This window comes from Didymella exigua (assembly GCF_010094145.1).
Source record: "Didymella exigua CBS 183.55 unplaced genomic scaffold M421scaffold_6, whole genome shotgun sequence".
NCBI classification, from domain to species: domain Eukaryota; kingdom Fungi; phylum Ascomycota; class Dothideomycetes; order Pleosporales; family Didymellaceae; genus Didymella; species Didymella exigua.
Window position 1 is genome coordinate 344,754 of NW_022984780.1, and position 21,069 is coordinate 365,822.

General features: G+C 56.9%; 6 protein-coding genes across 6 annotated transcripts; 1 reads left to right on the plus strand and 5 right to left on the minus strand.

The window, feature by feature from the left end:
* Positions 1-358: 358 nt before the first annotated feature.
* Positions 359-2,009, plus strand: M421DRAFT_56444 (MFS general substrate transporter; the record flags this gene model as incomplete). The annotated part of the gene is made up of 3 exons (XM_033595401.1): positions 359-590; positions 642-1,338; positions 1,388-2,009. The coding sequence occupies 3 exons, from the start codon at positions 359-361 to the stop codon at positions 2,007-2,009; spliced, it is 1,551 nt and encodes a 516-aa protein (XP_033451416.1).
* A 1,141-nt stretch (positions 2,010-3,150) lies between these two features.
* Positions 3,151-7,277, minus strand: M421DRAFT_15224 (uncharacterized protein; the record flags this gene model as incomplete). Its single annotated transcript, XM_033587590.1, has 3 exons — positions 3,151-3,411; positions 3,550-4,598; positions 4,649-7,277. Coding segments are annotated over 3 exons (3,939 nt in total), but the record flags the coding sequence as incomplete, so codon positions are not given.
* Positions 7,278-8,436: 1,159 nt separating this feature from the next.
* Positions 8,437-9,910, minus strand: M421DRAFT_341175 (uncharacterized protein). Its single transcript, XM_033589471.1, has 2 exons — positions 9,785-9,910; positions 8,437-9,713 (listed from the first exon to the last, which is right to left on the minus strand). Exon 2 carries the CDS (start codon positions 9,670-9,672, stop codon positions 8,512-8,514), a length of 1,161 nt encoding a protein of 386 aa, XP_033451418.1. The 5' UTR covers positions 9,673-9,713; positions 9,785-9,910; the 3' UTR covers positions 8,437-8,511.
* Positions 9,911-13,806: 3,896 nt separating this feature from the next.
* On the minus strand, positions 13,807-15,121 carry M421DRAFT_90262 (peptidyl-prolyl cis-trans isomerase D; the record flags this gene model as incomplete). The annotated part of the gene is made up of 5 exons (XM_033597844.1): positions 13,807-14,417; positions 14,470-14,634; positions 14,685-14,949; positions 14,995-15,062; positions 15,112-15,121. 5 exons carry the CDS (start codon positions 15,119-15,121, stop codon positions 13,807-13,809), a joined length of 1,119 nt encoding a protein of 372 aa, XP_033451419.1.
* Positions 15,122-15,381: 260 nt separating this feature from the next.
* M421DRAFT_341000 (IFRD domain-containing protein) lies at positions 15,382-17,264 on the minus strand. Its single transcript, XM_033589469.1, has 3 exons — positions 16,960-17,264; positions 16,576-16,850; positions 15,382-16,526 (listed from the first exon to the last, which is right to left on the minus strand). Exons 1-3 carry the CDS (start codon positions 17,139-17,141, stop codon positions 15,643-15,645), a joined length of 1,341 nt encoding a protein of 446 aa, XP_033451420.1. The 5' UTR covers positions 17,142-17,264; the 3' UTR covers positions 15,382-15,642.
* A 2,044-nt stretch (positions 17,265-19,308) lies between these two features.
* On the minus strand, positions 19,309-19,946 carry M421DRAFT_90264 (uncharacterized protein; the record flags this gene model as incomplete). The annotated part of the gene is made up of 2 exons (XM_033597845.1): positions 19,309-19,677; positions 19,734-19,946. 2 exons carry the CDS (start codon positions 19,944-19,946, stop codon positions 19,309-19,311), a joined length of 582 nt encoding a protein of 193 aa, XP_033451421.1.
* Positions 19,947-21,069: the final 1,123 nt, after the last annotated feature.

A 21,069-nucleotide genomic window follows, 5' to 3' on the forward strand; every position in this document is an offset into this window, starting at 1 on the left:
CGTCCTCACCGTTCCTCTAACAATAACAACAATGCCACCTCTTCGAGCTCATGGACGTCATACCAATCTGCATGCGGATCGCTCCCGACTCTTGCGAAGTACGAAGTACCCCGCACGCTGTACGCCGTTGCGATGCTACCTACCCCAGAACATCATGCCACAACCCACACGGCGGCATGCCATACGCGCTTGCGGAAACGTGCGCGCACGTTGAGATGCAAGGCATGGCAGCGGATGCCGGAAATAGCCAGCTGTGACCAGTCCTTCGGGAAGCACAATGCGTCGAGTTTATCTTAAGAGCAAGCGTCTGCCGGGAAGACTCATGGTGAAATAAGTAAGCTATCCCAGCTCTGACAAGATGACATCTACTGGCATCATCGACGAGAAGCGTGCTGGGCCCAGTGGTCAGCAGCATATTGAGCAGGTGACGGAGAAGAGTTCGACGAGCTTGGAGGAGCTGGAGGAGCTGGAGGCACAGCGTATTCAGCTTGATGAGGCAGAGGCGAATCGCGTGTTACGCAAGGTGGATTATCGGCTCGTGCCTGTGCTGACGCTGCTCTACCTCGTTGCTTACATCGACCGCTCGAACAGTGAGTCGGCCGTTCCTCTCATGGGTTTCGATGGATACTAATCGATTGCAGTTGGTAACGCCAAAATCGCCGGTATGGACAAGGACCTCAATCTCCGCGGCCTTCGGTACAACACCGCGGTGACGCTGTTCTTCGTCCCCTACACACTCCTTGAAATACCTTCGAACATTGTCCTCAAGATGATGAAGCCGAGTCACTGGATGGCAATCCTGATGTTTTCGTGGGGATTGGTGATGACCTTGATGGGTCTCGTCAATAGCTATGGAGGTCTTCTCGCTGGCCGTTTCTTCCTCGGCGTGACCGAGAGTGGGTTCTTTCCCGCAGCCACTTTTTTGCTTACGCTCTGGTACCGTCGATTTGAGTTGCAGCGACGTATGGCGGTGTTCTACGCAGCTGCTTCCCTGGCTGGAGCCTTCTCCGGCCTTCTCGCGTACGGCATTGAGAAGCTAGACGGAAGGTCAGGAATCGCGGGATGGCAGTGGATTTTCCTGATCGAGGGCTTGATCCCAGTGGCGCTTGCTCTGATCATCTGGAAAATTCTGCCTGATAGCCCTGAGACAGCCAGGTTCCTCACCCAACCAGAGAGAGACCTCCTAGTTCGCCGACTCCAGGATGATGCGGGAAGCGGGCAGGGCAAGGCTACCAACAATGACAAGATGGGCAAGCAGCATATCATTGCTGGTCTCTCGGACTGGAAGATTTGGGCTGGTGTTGTCATTTTCTGGGGTAGCACTGTCGGTATCTACGGGTAAGCAACTCCACTGGCAGAGATCGAACAGACTTTCTGACACGGATAGTTTCACTGCCACAGTCCCGACCGTGATCAACGGCCTGGGCTACTCCAGCGCAAACGCTCAGCTGCTTACGATCCCCATCTACATTTTCGCCGCCATCGTCACCCTCATCTGGGCATGGGGCTCTGACCTGTCCCAGAAGCGCTCACCCTGGATTATTGGCGGCTTCTGCATCGCCATTGTAGGCTTCATTGCGCAACTCGCTATCCCGCACCCTAGGTACCCGGGTCTGACCTACGGCTTCCTTTTCCCGGTGGCAGCAGGCCTGTACTGCCCGTTCACTTGCCTGGTATCCTGGGTCGCTAACTCACTGGCGCCCAGCTCAAAGCGCGCGGTTGGTATGGCGCTGCTCATCTCGGTGGGCAACATGGGTGGCATCATGGGTAGCAACATCTACCTTGCAAGGGAGAAGCCGAAGTACACCACTGGCTTTGCGACCAGTTTGGCAATGTGTGTTGCTGCTGTTGCCATGACGTTCGTTCTGCGATGGGCGTACGCCAAAGAGAATAGGAAGAGGGACCAGCTCATTCAGGAGTACGGTGAAGAAGCGATTAGGGCGAGGTACACGGAAGATGAGTTGTTGGTGCTGGGCGACAAGAGTCCATTCTTTAGGTACACCTTGTAAGCTCTTCGGCAGCTACTGCGCTCGAGATAGGTTTGCGGACCACAAAGCACCAAGGCTTGAGTATCCGATGCATCACCTTGTACAGATTAAGAGGACCACCGCTGCATGTATCTATTGGGACGCCATGTCGAGCCCGAATGCGTCCCGCCATTGCTGTGAACTGTAGACAATACGCGCCCCAGTCCTCTCCAGATCCAAGATCGAATTGATAGCGTCATCGACCCCAAACAAAGCTAGAGATCTTCGTTGCCTGGGGCGTACAGCGCTGGGTTAGAAGCGATGAACACCGCTTTTCGAAAGAATATGGCCGTACGCATCGAGGCTGAGAGCAGAAACAGAGAGCCGAGAGTGAGAGCAGAGGTGTGCTCTGCACCTAGTAGATGTCCGACCATGCACGCGCCGGTCATCGAGAACCGCACATGACGAGCGAGGCTGTGAGTATTTCTGTACAGACGAGGCGTGGGCTGTGTGAGCTGTGTAAGATTGCGAGTCGTCATCGACGTCTCGACGCACGCGCGATTTCGAACGCTGCGTAAGTCTAGTCGCAGTCATTGATCTGCGGTGTGTGTCTCCATCTTTGCATGTTCCATGCCTCAGCGACGAAGAACGGAGCTTCGAACGCGCGGCGGCTCGGGATGTGTGACGGATATGATCAAGAGGCACAGCATACACCAGACCGACATGAAGAAGGTGATATCATCAAATGCAAAGCGTCGCAACGCTACGCTATGTCCAGAAAACAACGATCCCACCCGCCCCTCCATGCCATGCCATGCCATGCCATCCCACACTCACCCCATCTACGCAACCAAAAAAAAGGGACAAAAATTGGTATTTGCACAGTACCCCCAAGCCCAAGAAACAAAAAAAAAAGATAGGCTGATGCAAAGCCACAGGCGCTGTGCGGTGTCGAAGAACGCATCCATCATGATCCAAGTCTAGAGAAGGAATTAAGCAGCTCGCCCTCGCTCTTACGCCTCCTGACCTCCTGGCCTTGCAGCTTGGCGCTCCTGTGCCCTTCGAACCAGCCATGTAGTCAGAACTCGTCGTCGGCCGTTCGCGCCTCGCGCTTGCCACGCATGGAGGCGACTGCGTGCTCGGCTCTGCGTTCGCGCTCGACGAGGTCAAGGATATTCTTTGCGTCCTTGTCGCGGTCTTTGTCTTTGTGTCTGCTCTTCCTGTCCTCCTTGTCCTTGTCCTTCTCTTTGTCTTTGTCGCCCCGGTCTTTGTCTTTTTTCTTGCGCTGGAACGGTAGCACCCCGCGGAGTCCGCGGTCCTTGCGCTCCTTCTCCTTCTGTTTCTCGGGCTGCGCGGACGAGAATGCGGGGAGCGCCGTGGTGTACTCGTCCTCGTGCACTGACCCGTTTTCGCTCGCGGGTTTGCCGTTGTGGGTGGCTTCGTGCTCTGGGCGCACCGTGCGCGTGTTCGAGTCTGGAGAGATGAGTTCAGGGCGCACGGTGCGCGTGTTCGAGTCTGGAGAAATGAGTTCAGGGCGCACGGTGCGCGTGTTCGAGTCGGGAGAGATGAGGTCAGGGCGCACGGTGCGCGTGTTCGAGTCGGGAGAGATGAGTTCAGGGCGCGAGCTGTTGATGGGGGCTGCGGGGTTGCTGCGGCCGAAGGAGCTCGTTGAGGCGGAGGGATGGGTGTGTGTTTGCGGGTAGGACGGAGCCGGGGCCATGTGCAGGCCGTCGCTTGAGCCGGGGGGTGTTTCTTCGCCGGCCGAGGCCGAGGCGCTTGCGGATGCGGATGCAGACTGGGAGGTGGTCATAGATTCGTGGGCCGATGGGGCGTACCCTCCGCGACTGGCGTAGGGGTTGGTATAGGAGATTTGTTGCGAGTTGTTGCTCCTGAGAGAGCTTTGGGATGCGTGGGATGCTGATATGCTCGTGCTGTGCTGGTGCCGCGTCTTCGGCCGTGGCCTCATGGTGATCGGGGTGGTTGCAGCCGACGGCGAGGGATAGTCTTCTCCGTGAACGTTGCCGTTGCCCGGCGAGGTTGGCATGTCTTCCAGCTCTTCCTCTTTGATCGCTCCACGACTCCGCGTCATTGCGCCGCGGGTCGCGTCCAGATTCGCACCGTTCAGCTGTTCGATCAGTTCTTCCCACTTGACGCTCAGCGAAGAAGACGGGCGTTCGGCCGGCTCGGCGCGGTTCAAGCAATCTTTAGTGCGCTCGCTGAGCGATACGCAGATGTTGTGGAATCGAAGCAGATCACCGTCGCTCGGCTGGATTTCGTGCGCCGTCTTGGTGGTGTTCTCGAGCCAGAGGTTGATCAGCATGGCGAAGTTGCGCGAGTGGTCAATCAGGTACGGAAGCGAGGGGAAGCCTTCCTTGAACGTGGGAGGCAGCCGGTGCAGAATGGCAATGGGCGTACTGTAAGACGGCGGTATGGGCGGAGCCGGCGTGTTGGCGGTCGAGATGGAGCAAATGTCGTCCAAGTACTTCCTAAACTCCTGCCGATGCGAGGTGAGGAAGACGTTCATGGGCTCCATCCAAGCCTCTTTTGTGCCGAAAGAGGACATGTTGGCCAGGCCCTGTAGGGACTTTGCAATCAAGGTAAAGGTCCTTCGCGCTTTCGTCTTGGGGTGATCTGTGCAATGTCAGTACGTGGAAGCGATGCGATGGATCAGAAGAACGCACCGCTCAGCAGGCCGAACAGCTTCGGGTTCAGCACAGCCGGCACGAAAAATCGCAGAAACAGGAAGCCAGACACGCTGCTGTACTTGACCGTGCGCAGAAAGTCGCCGTATCGGTCTTCAGCACAGGCCTTGATGTGCCTGAAGATGACTCGAAGCTCCTGGGGACATCGCTGCACCGAGTTGTAGATGGCCCGCCAGACTTCCTCGGTGCAGTTGATGAGGCGCCTCCAGTTGCGGTCTAGCTCGTGCTGGGACGAGACGCGATTGGGGTCGACTTCGCAGTCGGGATCCTTGTCGTTGATCTCTCGCAGCTTCTCGCAGAGCGTCTCCTCGAGGTACTCCTTGCCCAGCCTCCTCATGTGTAGATCCAGCGACTTTGTGAGGAGCGTGTTGCCGCGGAAGAGCAAGTTGGCCTCCAGCTTGGCGTTGACGCCCATGTCTCGCACAAACACTTCTCGGTCACCTGCAGAATTAAAGGCGCCGAGGGGTGACTCGTTCGAGTCGCTCGACCCAAGCCTCTTGCTGAATCGGAGTCGGCTTGCCGGCGAATCCTTCAGTGTCCCGTCAATCTCCTCCTCAACAAGCGCGCAGAGCCAGTCGGACGCAGCGCCAGATACTTGGAAGATGTTGAGCAGGTACTCTGACAGCTTCTTCAGCTCATTTGGCACCATGTGTGCAATCTGCAACGTCAGACTGTTCGAGAAGCGGTGCAACAGCTCCGACAGGGGGTAGTAGTCGCGAGCCATCAGGATGGCACACTCCTCGCTGCTGATGCGCACGAGCACTTCGCCGACGCTGTTGCCGTACATGTTCACGACCGGCCACCACTTCTCCAGCTCGTGATTCGGCCCCAGGTCGTCGAGGTACACGTCTGTCTTGCCCAGTGTCTGGTCGAATGAGATGCCAGCGTAGCCCCCCTCTGAAGCGTACGGGTTGTCGCTGCCGGTGACATTCTCAAACATGCTCTTGTCGTGCCGGTTGTAGCTCGGCGGTCGTTTCTTCAGCAACAGCGACGCCGTGTGCAGTGCCGGCAGATCCAAAAACTCAAACTCTTCTCTCCAAAATGGCGTGTCGCCCTCGTTCTTGACGCTCGTTCGAGCGCGTGCTTCCCCGTCCAGCAGCACCTCGATCAGGTATCCGCCTGGGTTCGTCGTGGCAGACGAAGTCGGCCGTATCGGCGCCGGCCCCTCTCCAGTAGCGACCTTTGGGCTGACGGGCGGGACCAGGCGCGCCTCGATGACTCGGACAAACAGCGACTTCTCCATGCGGAACATGTCCTGGGTCTCAAACGAGGGTGACAGAGGGCCCTCCCCGTGCAGCGCGTCCGACTTGGGCCCGTAGAGCTGCGGGACGGTGAATGCGCGGAGGAGGACGATCCAGACCTCGTACAGGACGCGAGACTCCAGGGACAGGAAGACGGGGCGCAGCAGCGGTATCGACGACGAGGCAGCCGTGTACTGCGGGTACACGGCGATGCAGAAGTCGTTGTCCAGGACCGAGGGATCCAGCCGCTGGACGGCGCAGCGCGACAGGTGGGAGAGCTGGACCGTCGAGACGAGCGTCACGTCCGTGTCCGAGTAGAGCTTGAGCTCGCCGTTCTCGCGCAGGGTGCACGAGACGCGTCGCCAGCGGCGCGAGCCGTGGCTCTGGACGCGGTAGGCGTGGGGCCGGGGTTGGGCGGACTTGGGGGTACCCGTGTTGCTGTACGTGACGCTCGTGTCCCAGTAGATCATCTTGCCAACCTTGATGATGGGCGCCTCCCTCTTGGGCGACTCCTTGAGCAGCGAGGCGTCCGAGCCGCGGGGGTCGGCCGGCCGGCGCTCCATGACGACGGGGGCCTGGGGCTTGGCCATGCGGTTCTGGATGCCCTTGGGCCGCATCGGCTGCCAGCACAGCAGGGCGGCGAACCACGAGTCGAACTCGTCCTGGGTCGGGGGGCGCAGGTGGACCTCGAGCTTGGAGTTGTGGACGGTGACGTGCAGGTACGCCGTGTAGGCGTCGCCGTCGAACGCGCTCTTGACGTGGCAGCCGCGCAGGTCGGGGATCAGGGTGCGCGAGTAGGTGGGGTCGCTCTTGGGCTCGTAGAGCAGGCTGCCGGCGTCGACGTTGATGCAGCAGTACGACAGGGCCCATGCGCTGGCCTCGCCGCGGCGGAAGGCCAGCAGGCCCTGCATCTTGCCGCACGTCGCGCGCATGAGCGTCTTGAGCTTGCGCACGTCGGACGCGGGCACCGGTGCGGCCCACGACTCGGGCGCCGCGCTGTGGGTGGGGGTGGCGGTCGCGGTGGGGGTGGCGGCGGCGGCGGCGGCGGCGGTCGAGGGCGGGTGGCCGGACGCAGGGACGGTGGACTGGTGGCCGGACGCGGGGACGGTGGACGGGTGGCCGATGCTGCTGACAGGCCCGGGGATGGTGGACGGGTGGCCGATGCTGCTGACGAGGCCCTCCTCGAGGCTCTGGAAGCGCAAGCTGCGCTCCTCGAGCGTGCGGGTGCGCGGGCGGCTGCTCTCGCCGGCGCTCCGCGCATTGTGGCGGCCGTACGCGTCGCTGCTGTTCGCGCGGACGGGCGGCGGGTTCGCGGCGCCGTGGCTGCTGCTGTTCGCTCGCGCCGGCGGCGGGCTCTGCGGCGGGGAGGCATACAGCGGGGAGGTGGGCTGCGAAGAGGCGGGCTGCAAAGAGGCGGGCTGCAAAGAGGCGGGCTGCAAAGAGGTGGGCTGCGGCGGCGGCGGTGAGGCATACGCCGGCGAGGCATACACCGGCGAGGCATACGCCGGCGAGGTATACGCCGGCGAGGTATACGCCGGCGAGGTATACGCCGACGGCGCCTCCTCGCGGGCGTCGGGCGACACAGACCGGATGGTCGGCTGCAGCGAGCGCGACGACGTCGACGTGGTGGTGCCCGAGCGCGTCTCGACGGTGGTGGTAAAGGTCGCGTAGTCAAAGTCGTCGCGGTCGCGGTCGCGGTCGCGGTCGCGCTGGCCGTCGGCCGTCGTCGAGCTCCTGATGCGCCGCCCGCTGGCGCTGCCGTTGCTCGCGCGCGGATCCATGCGTGCGACGGCTCGGCTGGTGCTGCCAATGCGGTCGGTGCCTAGCGAGGCCTTCTGCGACGGGTGGGCATGGATCGGGGTGGGGGTTGCTGCCAGAGGCGCCGCGGGCAGACTGAGGTCGAAGACGAAGACAGAGACAAGGACGCAGACGCAGACGCAGACGAGGACGACTGTGTTCCGGCGCTGTGGCGCATGGGTGCGGCCGGTAGTCAGGCTGCGGTTCACTAGCCAGCAGTAGGTAGGCTCGTCGCTGTCGGGCCTAGCACCCTGACGCACCCTAGTGAGCCGTACAGTCTACTCAATGCGAGTTGCGCAGAAGGGAGTCGGTGGTGACTACTGAGGCCCAGTCGTCCCGTCTTGACGGTCGTGGTAGCTCATTCATGCACGCTGCCCGTTCATCTATCTGCGGATAATGGGCGAATGAGCGCACTCGAGGCCCTGCAACCGACGGCGACGCTCGTTGGGCGCGAGGGCAGCACGTGCACCCGTTATTGTTCAGGCAGGCTCTGATGCCACCAATCCACGGGCGAATCTCAGACGAGCAGCACCGAGCCTCGAGACAAAAACGACCATGTATTCCGCCGCACAGCAACAGCCAAAAGCTACAGGATATCATATCGGCCAGAAGCCAGCCCTCCACATCGGCCAGAAGCCAGCCCTCGACAAGGTAGGGAAGTAGGTCATCGAAAATTGAGACGAAAGAGATAAAGGCAAAATCCGCCCCCTGCATGACACACCCCTGCCCCAGCAGCCACCTGCACACGCCCACGCCCGACCGCCGCCTAATCAGAGTGTCCGCGCTGCTCGTGTGGACCGCCGCTCATCTAAACGCGTTCTCGTCCTCGGTGCTCACTACCGAGAGAGGCTGTGAAGGTGAATGGCTGGCCGTGCCTGGCTTGCGCATCGCCTGCTGCATCGTCTCGACCTGCAGAGGCAGCTCTTCGCTCAGCGGTGCGTTGTGTGCCACGTGTGGGGGCGGGGAACTGCCGGCTGAGCGTGTGCCCGAGTGCTCGACACCCTTTTCTGACGGTGCCCCGCTGGTCGGCCCCCCGCTGGTCGGGGGCGATGCCGTCCTGCCCTGTGACGACAGCGTTGACCGCACAGGCGACGGCGACCGGTTGGCCGACGTCGAGTTGAGGCTCATGAACTGGATGCCCTCTGCGGGCCCAAACGACTCCCTGTCGTTCTCAACGTGCTCTGCCTGCACCACGTCGGCAAACGAGATGAAGCTGAGACGCTTGACGTCTTCCGAGTCGAGCGATCCGTAGTTGGACATGGCCTCCGTCGTCTCCGTCGTGCTCGTGTGTCCAGACACCACCGAGTCTTCCGGCGCCAGCGATGGCGAGTACACCGACTCCGCCATGCTGGCAGACACGCTTGCAGCAGCAGGCTGGTGCGCCGAGTGTGTGATGATCTCCACCTTCTCCGGGCTGAGGTGGCCGTCTGTGATGGCCAGCGCAGACGCATCCAGCGCAGGCGGTATCATGTCCTCGGTCTTGACGTGGCTGGGGATCGCCGGCGACGGCTCAGGCTCCTGCACATTGCGCTCGAAGATCTGCGAAGACGCCGGCGAGTGCAGCCCTGGCGACGACGCGCAGTGGACGCTGCGGCGGTTGGGCGACGCGCCAATGCCAATGGGCGCTATGCGCGGGCTGCCGCGGGGAGACGCTCGTCGATCAAACGGCGACGCAGTCAGGGGCGGAGAAGGGAGCAGCGATGGCGCAAATGGCGTCGATGCAGGCGCCGGCGCAGAGGTCAATGTCGAGTTGGACGCCGGCGCGAGGGTTCGTGTTGGCGCGACTTCTCCAGCGATAGCAAACGCGTCCTTCTCAGCCTGTCCAATCCCCTCCTGCGGGCCGCCCAGCCCCAGCAGCTTCTTCCCCTTTATGAGCAAGCTCTCCCCCTCTGTCGTCGTCGTGTCGTCGGCCAGTCTGGCAAGGGGCGCGCCTGGCGAACCCGGAGCGGGCTGTTGCGGAGACATTGTGCTGGTGGTGCTGTGCTGGTGGCGCTGTGCTGGTGGCGCTGTGCTGGTGGTGCTGTGCCGGTGGTGTTGTGCTGGTGGTGCTGTGCTGGTGGTGCTGTGCCGGTGGTGCTGTGCTGGTGGTGCTGTGCTAGGGTTGCTCTACAAGGGGCGCGGTACTGGGCGGATGTCGAGGCAGGCAGAGGAGGTAGCACGGGCACGTTGGGCCGAGAGCTGGAGGGCGAGTCCTGAAGTGCGTGCGTTGCTATGCACCGCGATCAATGCCGTCACTGCGGTCCAACTATGCTCAAAGGCCGATGCGCTTCCAAGGATGCTGGGTTCGTGCTGAGGACCCTGGAAACGGTTGCGAGCTGCAAGGCTTGGTCGCGGGCGCTTGTAGAAGCGCTTTCCAATACCTACCTATGAATGGAAGATTCGAGTATCCAGGTGACTCTGCAAATCGCGAGCTTATCGTGCCAGCAGCTCGGAGAAGCAAACTGTTGGGCTCAACCTGTCCTCTCCTGCACTCGACCTCGCGTCCACGTGCGGCCAACATATGACGTGCCCCTCTCTCGTTCCATCTCTGCCGATCCCCCCAAGCCAGGCACACACACACCAGCCTTCCTCTTTCCGCTCGCTCTAAACAATGACGCGTCCCGCACCCGTTTGCCCTCCATCAACGGTACCCGTTGTGAAATAATTTCGAGTGCCACAGCCCGAAGATCGTAATTCATCCAACGCTCCTGCCAAGTTTCGTTCAACATGATATACCTGTGATCGAGGGGTGCGGCCCAACCTCATTTCCCTCATGTATCGACCAAGTCACCGTACCAAGGCACTCACCCTGCAGCAGCTGCGATGCAACCCCTCTAGACTCACCAATACTTCTCAACACCAGCAGAGACGCGCAATGGCGTGCGGACAACCCCAAAGCTCCACCTGAGCAAGAATGGAGCCAGATATACGTGTCAGTGCAACCTTCAGTTCTGCATCCAGAACAGAGAAGGCATTGGCCGCGTCAGCGACAGCGCTTTTGCTTGTCAAGTGTTGGTACTGACTATCAGACTAGACTGTCCGGGCATGTCCGCTGTCGGTAGTTAGTGCACACGGTACGTCCCAAACTTGACAGCGGCATTGTGTTCCCAGCTCCACCTTTACGGCGCTAATCTCCAAGACGGAAACGCCCTACATCAATCATCATGCACTGTGTGCAACTTGTGCCGACGCATGGCCAGCGAAAACGCAACTACCGTACAAGAACTCAGTTGAGTGGGTGTTGAACCTTCCGAACCAATGCCGGAGGGGCTTAGCAGCCCCTCATTTGCGCAATATCAGAACGTCTTACAGCTAACGTTGACCAAATTACTAGCAATTATTACTTACTTGAAACTGCTTACAAAGTCAGCCATAGGATATCGCTAGAGAATTGCGGTATATCATAGGTGTCAATTCACTCGCGGACGGTCGAGCAAGTTAATAGAGTCATCTTCAAGTTAATAGAGTCATCTTCAAGTTAATAGAGTCATCTTCACACGCTTATTCTAGCCTGTTGTTAATGCGATTGAGACGATTACACAGTAAGAATCGTGAATGAGCTGTTGTTAACAAGCGTCCCTCGCTAGCCGGGGCACCCCTACTAGGCTCGATCCGAGTTAATTGAGGTTCTACACAGTACGGTACGCTTCTCAGTATCTCACACCTCGGTTCTGTCGCAGTGTCTTCGAGAACGTCCTAGTCCAGAACGCCGAGACATCGTTTTGACGCACGTCTTCACCTGCGCGCTGGACAATGCACATTCGTCGAGTGCTTCGACAGGATATTCCCACCCCGAAATGTGGCGAAGCGCATGCTTTGGCGTCCTGTAGTAGCACCAGCGCATCACCATGGGGCATGATCAAGTCAAAAGATATAAGGCCATCCGTTCATCACTCTAATCGAAGCTCGATCCGTATAGACCCACCAAGACCCTACCTTGAAAGCTTGTTAGAGCTTGTCACGCCCTATCTGAAAACGGTTCGTCTACAAGCAAGGCTTACCTAGCCTCGATGCTGCAGATCTGGGGCTTGGGATTCTCGAGCGGAGGAGTTTCGCGACTTGATTCTATGTGAGGAGATGACCAGAACGCCACAACTATGTTCACGTTCAACAGACAAGGGGTATATAAGACGACTGCACCCAGCTTGTGGGTAACATCATCAGTTCACAATCTCAAGTTACCTCTAATTCTTATCTATTCTTAAGCAAAGCGCCTGGTTCGTTTCTGCACCTTACATTCATTCATAACTTCCCATCCTTCCTTACGTTCATCATCAATCTACACCTCCTCAAAATCACCTTCAATCAACCAACATAACTTTCTCCGCTCTTCTCGTCGGCTCCGCGGCCCCCATAGTGATCGCCGCCTATGGCAAGATTGCAGCTGTCCAGGGAGACGCTGGCGACAACAGCACCGCGATTGGCATTGCGGGCGACATCAACCCCGGCCCCAGCAGGAACCAAAACGACGCCACTGTCTTCAGCAGCACTAAGATCGCCACCGACGGCCTCGGCACGATCGGCCCAAGGCGCAAACACCTTCGACATGGTCGCCAGCATAATGGCCCAGAGCGGCGGTACCCTCCCCTCACCGAAGGCGGCTTGATACCAGCCCATTCCGCATCGTGAACACCGACGGTGCGGGCCCGGTATCCGCCGTGATCGATCCCTCAAGCACCGGGGCCTTCAGCAACGGCGTGCCGGCGGCCGTCGAGCAGGAGAACGTGTTTATGATGAAGATCGCGACAAGCAACAAGGACGCGTCGTTTGGGGGCGTCGTCGCGTTCCAGTTCAACGGGACGGGTTTGGCTCTGGCTGGTGCTCCTTCACCGAAGCCTGGACAGAAAATTGCTGCGCCAGGACGCAATGACAGGGACTCTTCGGCACGCGAGGGCAGGGGCCTTGTTGCCGGGAGGAGCTTCCCTGCTTAGTGCTAGCGAGATATACTCGGAGACAAGCACGACAGTCGTCTTCCTATGAGCATGTCTTCACGAGTGATACAACGCTTATAGTACATACAATTCCAGCCCACTGTACAATACAATCACATTGCAACGTTCGATATACTCTTCCTCTTCTTTCCCACACACACCCAGCCATCCCACACCACCTGTACACACGTGCCAGTGCCGCACAGAAAAAAGGTACATAGCACCCACCTATCCGGTGAGTCTTGGAGCGCAGGTCCCGAAGCGCAGAACCACTGCCCTCGCACAGCACCTTAAACCTGCCTCCCTAGCGGCCCTACCGGCAGAGACAACTCCCCAAACAGGCCCAACAGCACACGAAATCCGACCACCGCAGGAGCCAATCACACATCCCGCCGCGGCAACTGCACGCAGGCACGCGCGTGTCGCACCACGTATCCTCTCTCCTCTGCTGCACGGCTTCATGCTCTGTTTCCGCGATCTGCGCGTGCCACGCCATGGGGTGCTGTGGCTGCGGTTGCGGTTGCGGGGCCGTTCCGGCTTTGGATATAGTTAGGGATGGTGACGTGAGGAGGGCAGGGGGGTATGGGGCGAGTGACAGCTGCAGACGTACACTGTTGTGCGGGAAGATATTGGCCATGGTCTTGGTCGAGGGGTGCGTAGTGCCCTGACATTGTGTGTGTAATAATGTATGTGGCAGTGTTGTTTTCGGAATTATCTGCTTAAAATGAAGTGTGAAGGAGATCTTAGTAGAAGCTCTAGCTATCGTTCATATTGTATCGGTATGCACGGATTTGAGGGGTGTCGGTTGTATGCTCCAGATGGTTTGAGACATACAAGACTTGCGTACATGTATCTATTCGTGTAGGGCGGAATCCATCTGGTGGAGACTGAGGCTTGTCTCAAGGCGTCCAGCTGTCCGCCGGTGAGGCTGTGTGCACGGCTACGGATGTGGGCACGCGAGCTGTCGAAGTGGAGCACGGGGACTTTCTGAATCCTTCGCGCCTTGATGACGACAAAATTAGCTGCAGAGACAAGCATCTGCGGTTCCATTTTGGGCCCACTGCGAGCTCAAGCTGTTGGTTTCGAGTCATGATGGGTTCGTTGATATTATTCTTCTTCTTCAGTATGTCTTGTCGCTCATGCAATCGTGGTCGTATCTATTTTCTCCGCAGACTCTCATATCCATCGCCTAGAAGTTGAACGCGTTCGCGTAGGCCTTCTTTTCCTTCTCTTTCCTTGCTTGCACCTTCTTCTTGACCAGGTCCAACTCCTTCACGATAGCCGCATCGCCTGGCGCGTACTTGATCGCCTCGTTCAGATCCGCCAGCGCATCCTCCTCGTTCTTCTTGCCAACCTTCGCAGTCGCCCTTCTGAAGTAAGCCTTGGCAAGATCCTTCTCTGTAATACCCTCGATCTCAAGCGCTTTGGTCGCGCTCTCAGCGGCCTCGTTGTATTGGTCCGTCTTGTTCTGGAGCAGGGCGAGGTTAGAGTAGACGGTGACCTTGAGCGCCTGGAGGCTCTTCCACAGCTCCGGGGGATCATTGTCCTCTGGCGCAGGGATCTCGTGCAGGTAGCGGAGCGACTTGTTGTACTTCTTGATGCCGAGGCTGAGGTCCTGCTTCTTGAACGCGGCGTTGCCCATATCTTTCAGCTCGGTCGCGATCTTCAAAATCTGCGCGCTCTGCCACTCTTCGTCGCCCGGCAACTGGTCCTCAGGGAAATCCTCGTACGGGTCGCCGGTGACGTCGGGAGTCTTCTCGGTGGCCTTCTCATACTCATCGCCTGTAAGCTCCCCGCAGTCTGTCCCCTCGTTAGTCCACGATCCAGTTGTTTTGGTATTTGTGCGTCTCACCAATGATGGTAGCGTCGTGCCACGGCTTGTCGCCGCTCTGGGTCTTCAAGTTCTCGATCTGGCGCACGATGCTCTTGCCGTTGATAACCTCGCCGTAGACGACGTGCTTTTTGTCGAGGTGCGGTGTGGGGACGGTGGTGACGAAGAACTGCGAGCCGTTGGTCCCTGTCTTAAATCAGCAATGATCGCATGCACAACTTCAAAGTTCAACTCACCAGGGCCAGCATTGGCCATGCTCAGCAGGAAAGGCTTGTCGTGGATCTTCTCGAAGTTCTCATCCTCGAACTTCTCGCCGTAGATGCTCTCACCACCGGTGCCGTTGCCTTCTGTGAAATCTCCGCCCTGAATCATGAAGCCCTTGATGACGCGGTGGAAGCCCGATCCCTTGTAATGCAGAGGCTTGCCAGCCTTGCCGACACCCTTCTCGCCGGTGCATAGCGCGCGGAAGTTCTCGGCAGTCTTGGGAACGATGTCGTTGTACTGCTCTTGTTAGCAAATTGAGGAGTGGCCGAGGGGTGGACGTACGAGCTCGAAGGCGATACGGCCAGCCTTCACGCCGCCAACGTCGATGTCGAAGAAGCAGCGAGTTCGCTCTATTGAGTGTCAGTGCTTGCTTGTCTGATGACTGTGACGTCTGCTTACTGTCGGCCATGTTCGCGTATCAGTTGCTACAGAGCGTGTGTATGAGGTTTGGAGGTATGTGGTTGAACAGTCGCAGAGGTAACTGCGGAATGTAATTGAAGTGAAGCGCCGGTCAAGCTGCCAGAAAGTTCTCGAAGCTGTACAGCCCCGCCAAGCGCGTGCTCCCCTACAACGGGTGCGACCGTCCATGGAGACTGGCGAGGGCGGTGAGAACGAGCTTCAAATCGCATGCTACATGAATTTAGAGATCAAGTTACGCTTCACACATCCGCCAGAACCAGCTCAATGTATTTGTAAACACCAACATTCACTGGTGAGGGGCAACGCGGGGCATCGTCGAAATGACCGTGCGCAACAAGGCTGCCGATCCCATTTTCATAATACTCTTATCGTAGGAAATGCTGCTCTGCTTTTATCGAAATGCCGTCTTGAAAGCAAAAGTCATTGATGGGTAGTCCAAACGCCAATGCAAACCAGGTATATGTGCCACACACAAGCCAAACGCAAGGGCTCTACAACATGACCTATCGCTCACCAGCTCTTGCCACGGCCCACGGAGAACGGCAAGGCTGATGAGACGATCTCGTTCTGCTCATAGTGGTACGCGAAGCCACCCTGAAGCGTCCGTCGCAGCGCGTTCAGTCTCAAAAGCTTCCACCACTTGTCGATCCTAACTTCCAGGTTGCGATTGATCCTGACCTTCATGCGGCCGGCACCGTATGCTCGTCCGCTTTCTTGGTCGATCGCTGTTGAGTACCCAGGTCCACGAGATGGCTTCTCGACCGAATTGCGGATCTCCGTGAAACCAGAGTGTAATGTCTTACGGTCTTTCTTTGAGATCCTTCTGGATGACACCTTCGCCAGCTCGTCGAGTGTCTGCAGTAGCTTTGGTTGATTGCGGTAAACCTGATAGCGCCTGACTAGCTTCTCGCCGTCCTTAGTATATTCTGGGTCATCTTCGTCCTCTGGCTCTTTCTCGATCTCCTCGTCCGCTTCTTGCTCTGTGTATGACTTCTCGTACAGAAGGGCAATGTTCTCACCGGCCGCAATCTGCACATTGGCATCAGAGCTCTCAAGCTGATCCACAAAGGCCTCAACAGCAGCCTCCGTTTCTTCCTCGAGGTCATCGATGTCTGTTGCGAGCAACCCCCAGTTCTCGAGCGCAGCGGTGACGATATTGCCGTTGTCCTGAGCATCTACGGAGGCGCCATCTGATTCTACGATTTCCAGGAAGAACGTCATGTTGTCCTTGATCTCGTCCTCGCCGGCTCCGCCAAAGAATGTAGCCAGACCAAGGCAGTGTATCGCGTGGACCTGTACATCGACAGACTCGGACTGTATTGCTCGTTTAAGCTCAGTCGAAACATCATCATAGATTTCACCGGTGTCGACAGTGACTATTGTTGCAGCGAGTGCTAGAAGAGGTTAGCGACGTCGGCGTGCTTGGAGCGTTCTGGATCGTACCTTTCAGTGCTTTTAGAGCTTCACGCTCTGTGGTCTCCTGTCTAACGCTGCGTAGCATAGACTGCAAGAGCTCTCTGATGTGAGGCTCGATCTCTTCGTTGGCATAGCGTGCCATGAGGATGTGTGCATAGGCCGCAAAGCTTTCGGTGCGGCCCTCAGTCGTGCTACGCTTCAGATTGGTAATCTGCTCGATGCGCACGCTGAGCTCAGACTTCCACTGCGCCTCAGATATGTGCACATCTTCGCCATTGAGGATCTCGTCGATCGAATTGGTGCTGTGAACGACACTGTTAGCGCGTTGCTCGCGTCGCGGGTAATGATGTCATTCTGCGAACCGCGATGTGGGGAAGCGACGAAAAAGTTGTTGAAATGGCCAAAACTCACCTCCAGGCGGTGTCGTCGCTAAGATAGCCGTTATCATCGCCGTCGTCTGAGGGAGCTCGGCTGACGTTGCGGCTAGCAGTGCGTGAGCCGGCGATCGAGGAGGCGCCAGAGGCGACCTTGGATCGCGCTTTGCGCGACATGGTCTTGTGGCTCTCGAGAGCCTGTTTGCGAAGGTCGCGCATAGTGGCAGAAAGTATTCCGCTGCGGAAGCGGACTTCGCTGGGCTTTTGAGGATAGGTGCTGTCAACAGCACTCTAAATGCGTTCGCGGTTGGGCGGCTCGAATGCGGGGCCACGAGGTAAGGTGGGAGCAGTTATTGCAAAGGTAGGTCAGTCGAATATTGATATATGCGAGGTTTATACGACATGAGTCACAGCCGTGGCGATAGCTGCAGGATGAATATTTGTAGGGGCAACGATAGGTCGCACGATGTTGAAAAGGACCCTGTCTATGGTTGCGCTGCCTGTTCCAAGGGCATGTAGCGCTAGTGTGAACAAGTCTCACCTGTCCGTACGTCATAGGTTGACATGCTTCCCATCTGACGAAATCGCGTACGCCCTTGACTCTATTTGAAGACATCTTGAGACATCACGACCTAAATTGTGTGCAGTTTGATTGCCTCGACGCTGTCGCAGTATCACAACGCGACTGATTAGTACGCAGCCATTCTCTCGCTCTGATTGGCTAAGAACTGTGGATAGCGGTCTACCAGCATCTACGCAGTGAAGACTTGCCTCAGTCAAGACCGTTGATCGCTGTACTGGAAAATCAGATCGATTTACCTTCATTTTGCCGTGCACATCGATCTCTAATCTCACGAGTCCAAATCACGGTTCTGCATCTGAGTAGTAGATATCATTAGCCGCTGTAGTCGCCACAACGGAATTCCATCAAGGTTAGAGCTCCCTTAAACTGAGTCTCGAGAGTTTCAAATCATCTGCAATCGAATACTCCTGCTAACTTGAAGTAGCGCCCTACACAACGATTAGCATCCTGGCCTTCAGCTGGGAACTAGCACCACCCAGAACTCTTGCAGAACATCAGCAGTGGCCGCGAACACGTCATTTTGACTCGTCTTCTTATTCTGAATATCGAACATATGAGAGTGGCTGATCCGGTTCAAGTACTCCGGGAGTGTTACTGCTGACATCGGAACGCTGACTTATTCGCATAAGGTCTACCGATGAAGACAAATTCGTAGTTAGTCAATTTCCCGCTGCCTGCCAACTTTAAACCTGCCCCCCTGTCTGTGAAAGCTTTTCAGGCATCCGAGTAGGGGCAATCACAGATCTCAGCTATACCACACAATCCATCAATGGACGAACAGTCATTACTGTGCAATCTTTCCATTTCCAGAAGACAAGAATAGACAGCCTCGTGAAGGCTGGTGAGCTTGTCGTAGGCTCGGATGTGGCCTGCTACGGGAGTATGTACCGCGGCCTATACGTGCCAACGGAGAGACGCCACATAGGTAAGTGGCCTAAGTGGGTCTGCGGATAGAGAGCCATGCAATTGGGTTATATCCCGTAAGTGCTGCTGCATTGTTGGCCGTTTATTACTGGAAAGTCATCCTCGCGTACGCAGAAATCGCACGAATCACGCGGACTTGGTCACTTCGGTGCAAAGGCCCCGACTCGGACGAATTTTGCCCAGGCATTTGATGTATAGATACGGCAAGCTGGCAGTTACTCGAGGTTATGTTTTAGCCGGATTCATACCGAATGCTGAACGGTTCTGTCGGTAGACACTCGATACGACCGTGGTCTTAGTCCTGCCATCAATAGCTATGACATGTTCGAAATGTGTGTTTATCCTCCTGTATATAATAAGATCTCTAGTATCAGCCATAGACTCTTCACTTGCATGCTCTTTGCAAGTGAAGAAGTTCAATTGCTTATCCTTCGGCTGCCTTCCGCTTCCATGCGTTCTGGCCACCCATGCGGGAAAGCGCTTCTCTCGCCCGCCTTCCGTTTCGGCACGTCGACCTTATGGAAATTTCTCAGGTGCTCGATCAGATGATCTCGTCTTGTGAATGCCTTATCTCCTATTCTCAGGCAGTGTGGAATGGTGCATGGGAACTCAGGTTTGCCCATACCGTGTACCGTGGCTTGGTGACGATGCAGGTCGGCCAGCCGGGTGAAATTCGCGAAAGAGGTGCAGCGCGGGACATTACATGTCCATGTCCTGGGCCTTGTCAATGGACCGCTTGAGACATTTCTGGGTGATCGTGCCGATTAGGTGAGTAGGGGAAAGTAGAAGTGGCAGGTACTTTGTTCGACTGTTGCTTCTGTTCCAGGTCAGTGTCCCTTTCCGAAGTGTATTTGCGGCTGTTGGATGGTTCCTCACTGCTCACCTCTCTAGACTCTGATTGTGACTTTGGCTTTGAGTCTGCGCTATGCTTTGCAACTGCTCGTTCGGGCTAGCCTGTGAGGACCACCGAGCCCTGGGCTCCTCATAGTTCAAAGGTACATCGAAGATTGGCTGACAAGCATTTAAGGCCGTCGGGAGGTGTTGTGTCATTGTTCTTGGCAGTAGCTGTCTGACTGGCTGAGCGATCGGTTGCGTGTAAAAGTCTGGGAGGATTTGGTACGGCTGCGGTAGGTAGCATTGGTACTGTGCAAAGTACTCATTCATCCGTGTCTGGGTGTATGGTGCAAAACCGGGGTAGGCTGTCGTGTATGAGGAAAAGTCAGGTTGTTCTGGGTAAGATGAGGGATACTGAAGGCATGGTCAGCCTACATTCTGCGAGGTCAAGATGCAGGCCGAGGTCTTACTCCATATCCAGACATGTTAGGGGTGTAAGGATCCTCGACAAGATGGAGTGAGGATGTTGGGCACAAAGCGCCCAAGTACCCAACAGGATGGTACGGGCGGACGGTAGGGGCATTTCGCGTGCGTCCTGAGTGGAACCCATCTAGGAAGTTCGTGTGTACTTGAGCAGACATGGACGTGTGTTGGCTGCCTTCACATAAACCAGTATCGACCATGGTGTTCCCTGCCTTTGTTGCATACTCGATGATCGCCTTCGGGGAGTTCTACTACCAGGTCGAGTTTATCTCAATTTAACTTGAGGACCGACAGACGCTTTACAAGCCTTTGTGTGGAAGCTGAGCAGTCTCTGATCGTTGATCAAGTGTGAAGAAAGTGATCAAGTTCCTTGTTCTATCTACGGTGCTGAATGAGCAGAATATATACACCGATACTCGTCCAGCTATACCCTAATTGGAGCCCTAATCACGGCTCCAAGCTGTACCCGATTCCGCTCACCATGACGTGGTCGATCGCCAGTGTCTGATCGGTCCAATATCCAGATGCGGATCACGTGACATGCACCCTCACCTCGATCCTTGCTGCGACACTTTGATTGTGTACACCGCACCGCGGGTGTCTACCCGCAACCCCCCGGCACGCCCTGCGTCGTGATAAAACTTTCATGAGCTCGACAGCATGGTACAGAAACTGTAGACGTAGCCTGGAATAGAAATTGCCAACGACAATCGATGCTCCTAAATCTAGGCTGGATGATCAGTTGTGAATTGGGAGCGGCCCATGCCAGCGGGGGGGGGGGCAACATAATAGCTGGAAGAACTTAAATGCTAGAGAGCCTGTAGTTAGACAGATTGAAGCAGCCTCCACGCTTAATCAGGCACAGAGGCCTGACACTTGGCAAACCTTGGCGCCTGGTCAATAGTAAGAAAGAAAGAGCAAGGTTGACACGGCACAGCTTAACCCGCAACGGAGCACAGCGTGGCCTAAGCGGGTGTGCTGGGCGAGGTCAAAGACTACATGTACTTGGTTTGCACAATCAACAAGCTTGTGATTACGTACATTACCCCATATATCCAAGTAAAACTTGCTGGAGCTTCTGAGGCGCCGGTGTGACATTTGGGTACTATGATTGGTCCCCAAAGCAAAACGATCATCGACTTTCGATTGTAGCTTTGAGACGGAGTGGCCAATGCAGAACGCCGTGATGGGATGTGCATTCAAAAGTGATCTTGAAAGTCAATATTTCGATACTCTAGGGAATAGTCGCGTTTTCTTGCCTAGCCTCATGGATGATGGCGTTGGGTTGCCGTGAAAGCTCAAGCGTCGACCTGTGAAGAACTT

Coding starts and splice junctions, on each gene's coding strand:
- M421DRAFT_341175 (XM_033589471.1), bottom strand. CDS start 9,672: ATGTCTCCGCAACAGCCCGCTCCGGGTTCGCCAGGCGCGCCCCTTGCC.
- M421DRAFT_341000 (XM_033589469.1), bottom strand. CDS start 17,141: ATGCGCGACCTTCGCAAACAGGCTCTCGAGAGCCACAAGACCATGTCG. Junction 16,851..16,959: donor AGCGACGACACCGCCTGGAG/GTGAGTTTTGGC, acceptor TGTCGTTCACAG/CACCAATTCGATCGACGAGA. Junction 16,527..16,575: donor AGCTCTAAAAGCACTGAAAG/GTACGATCCAGA, acceptor AACCTCTTCTAG/CACTCGCTGCAACAATAGTC.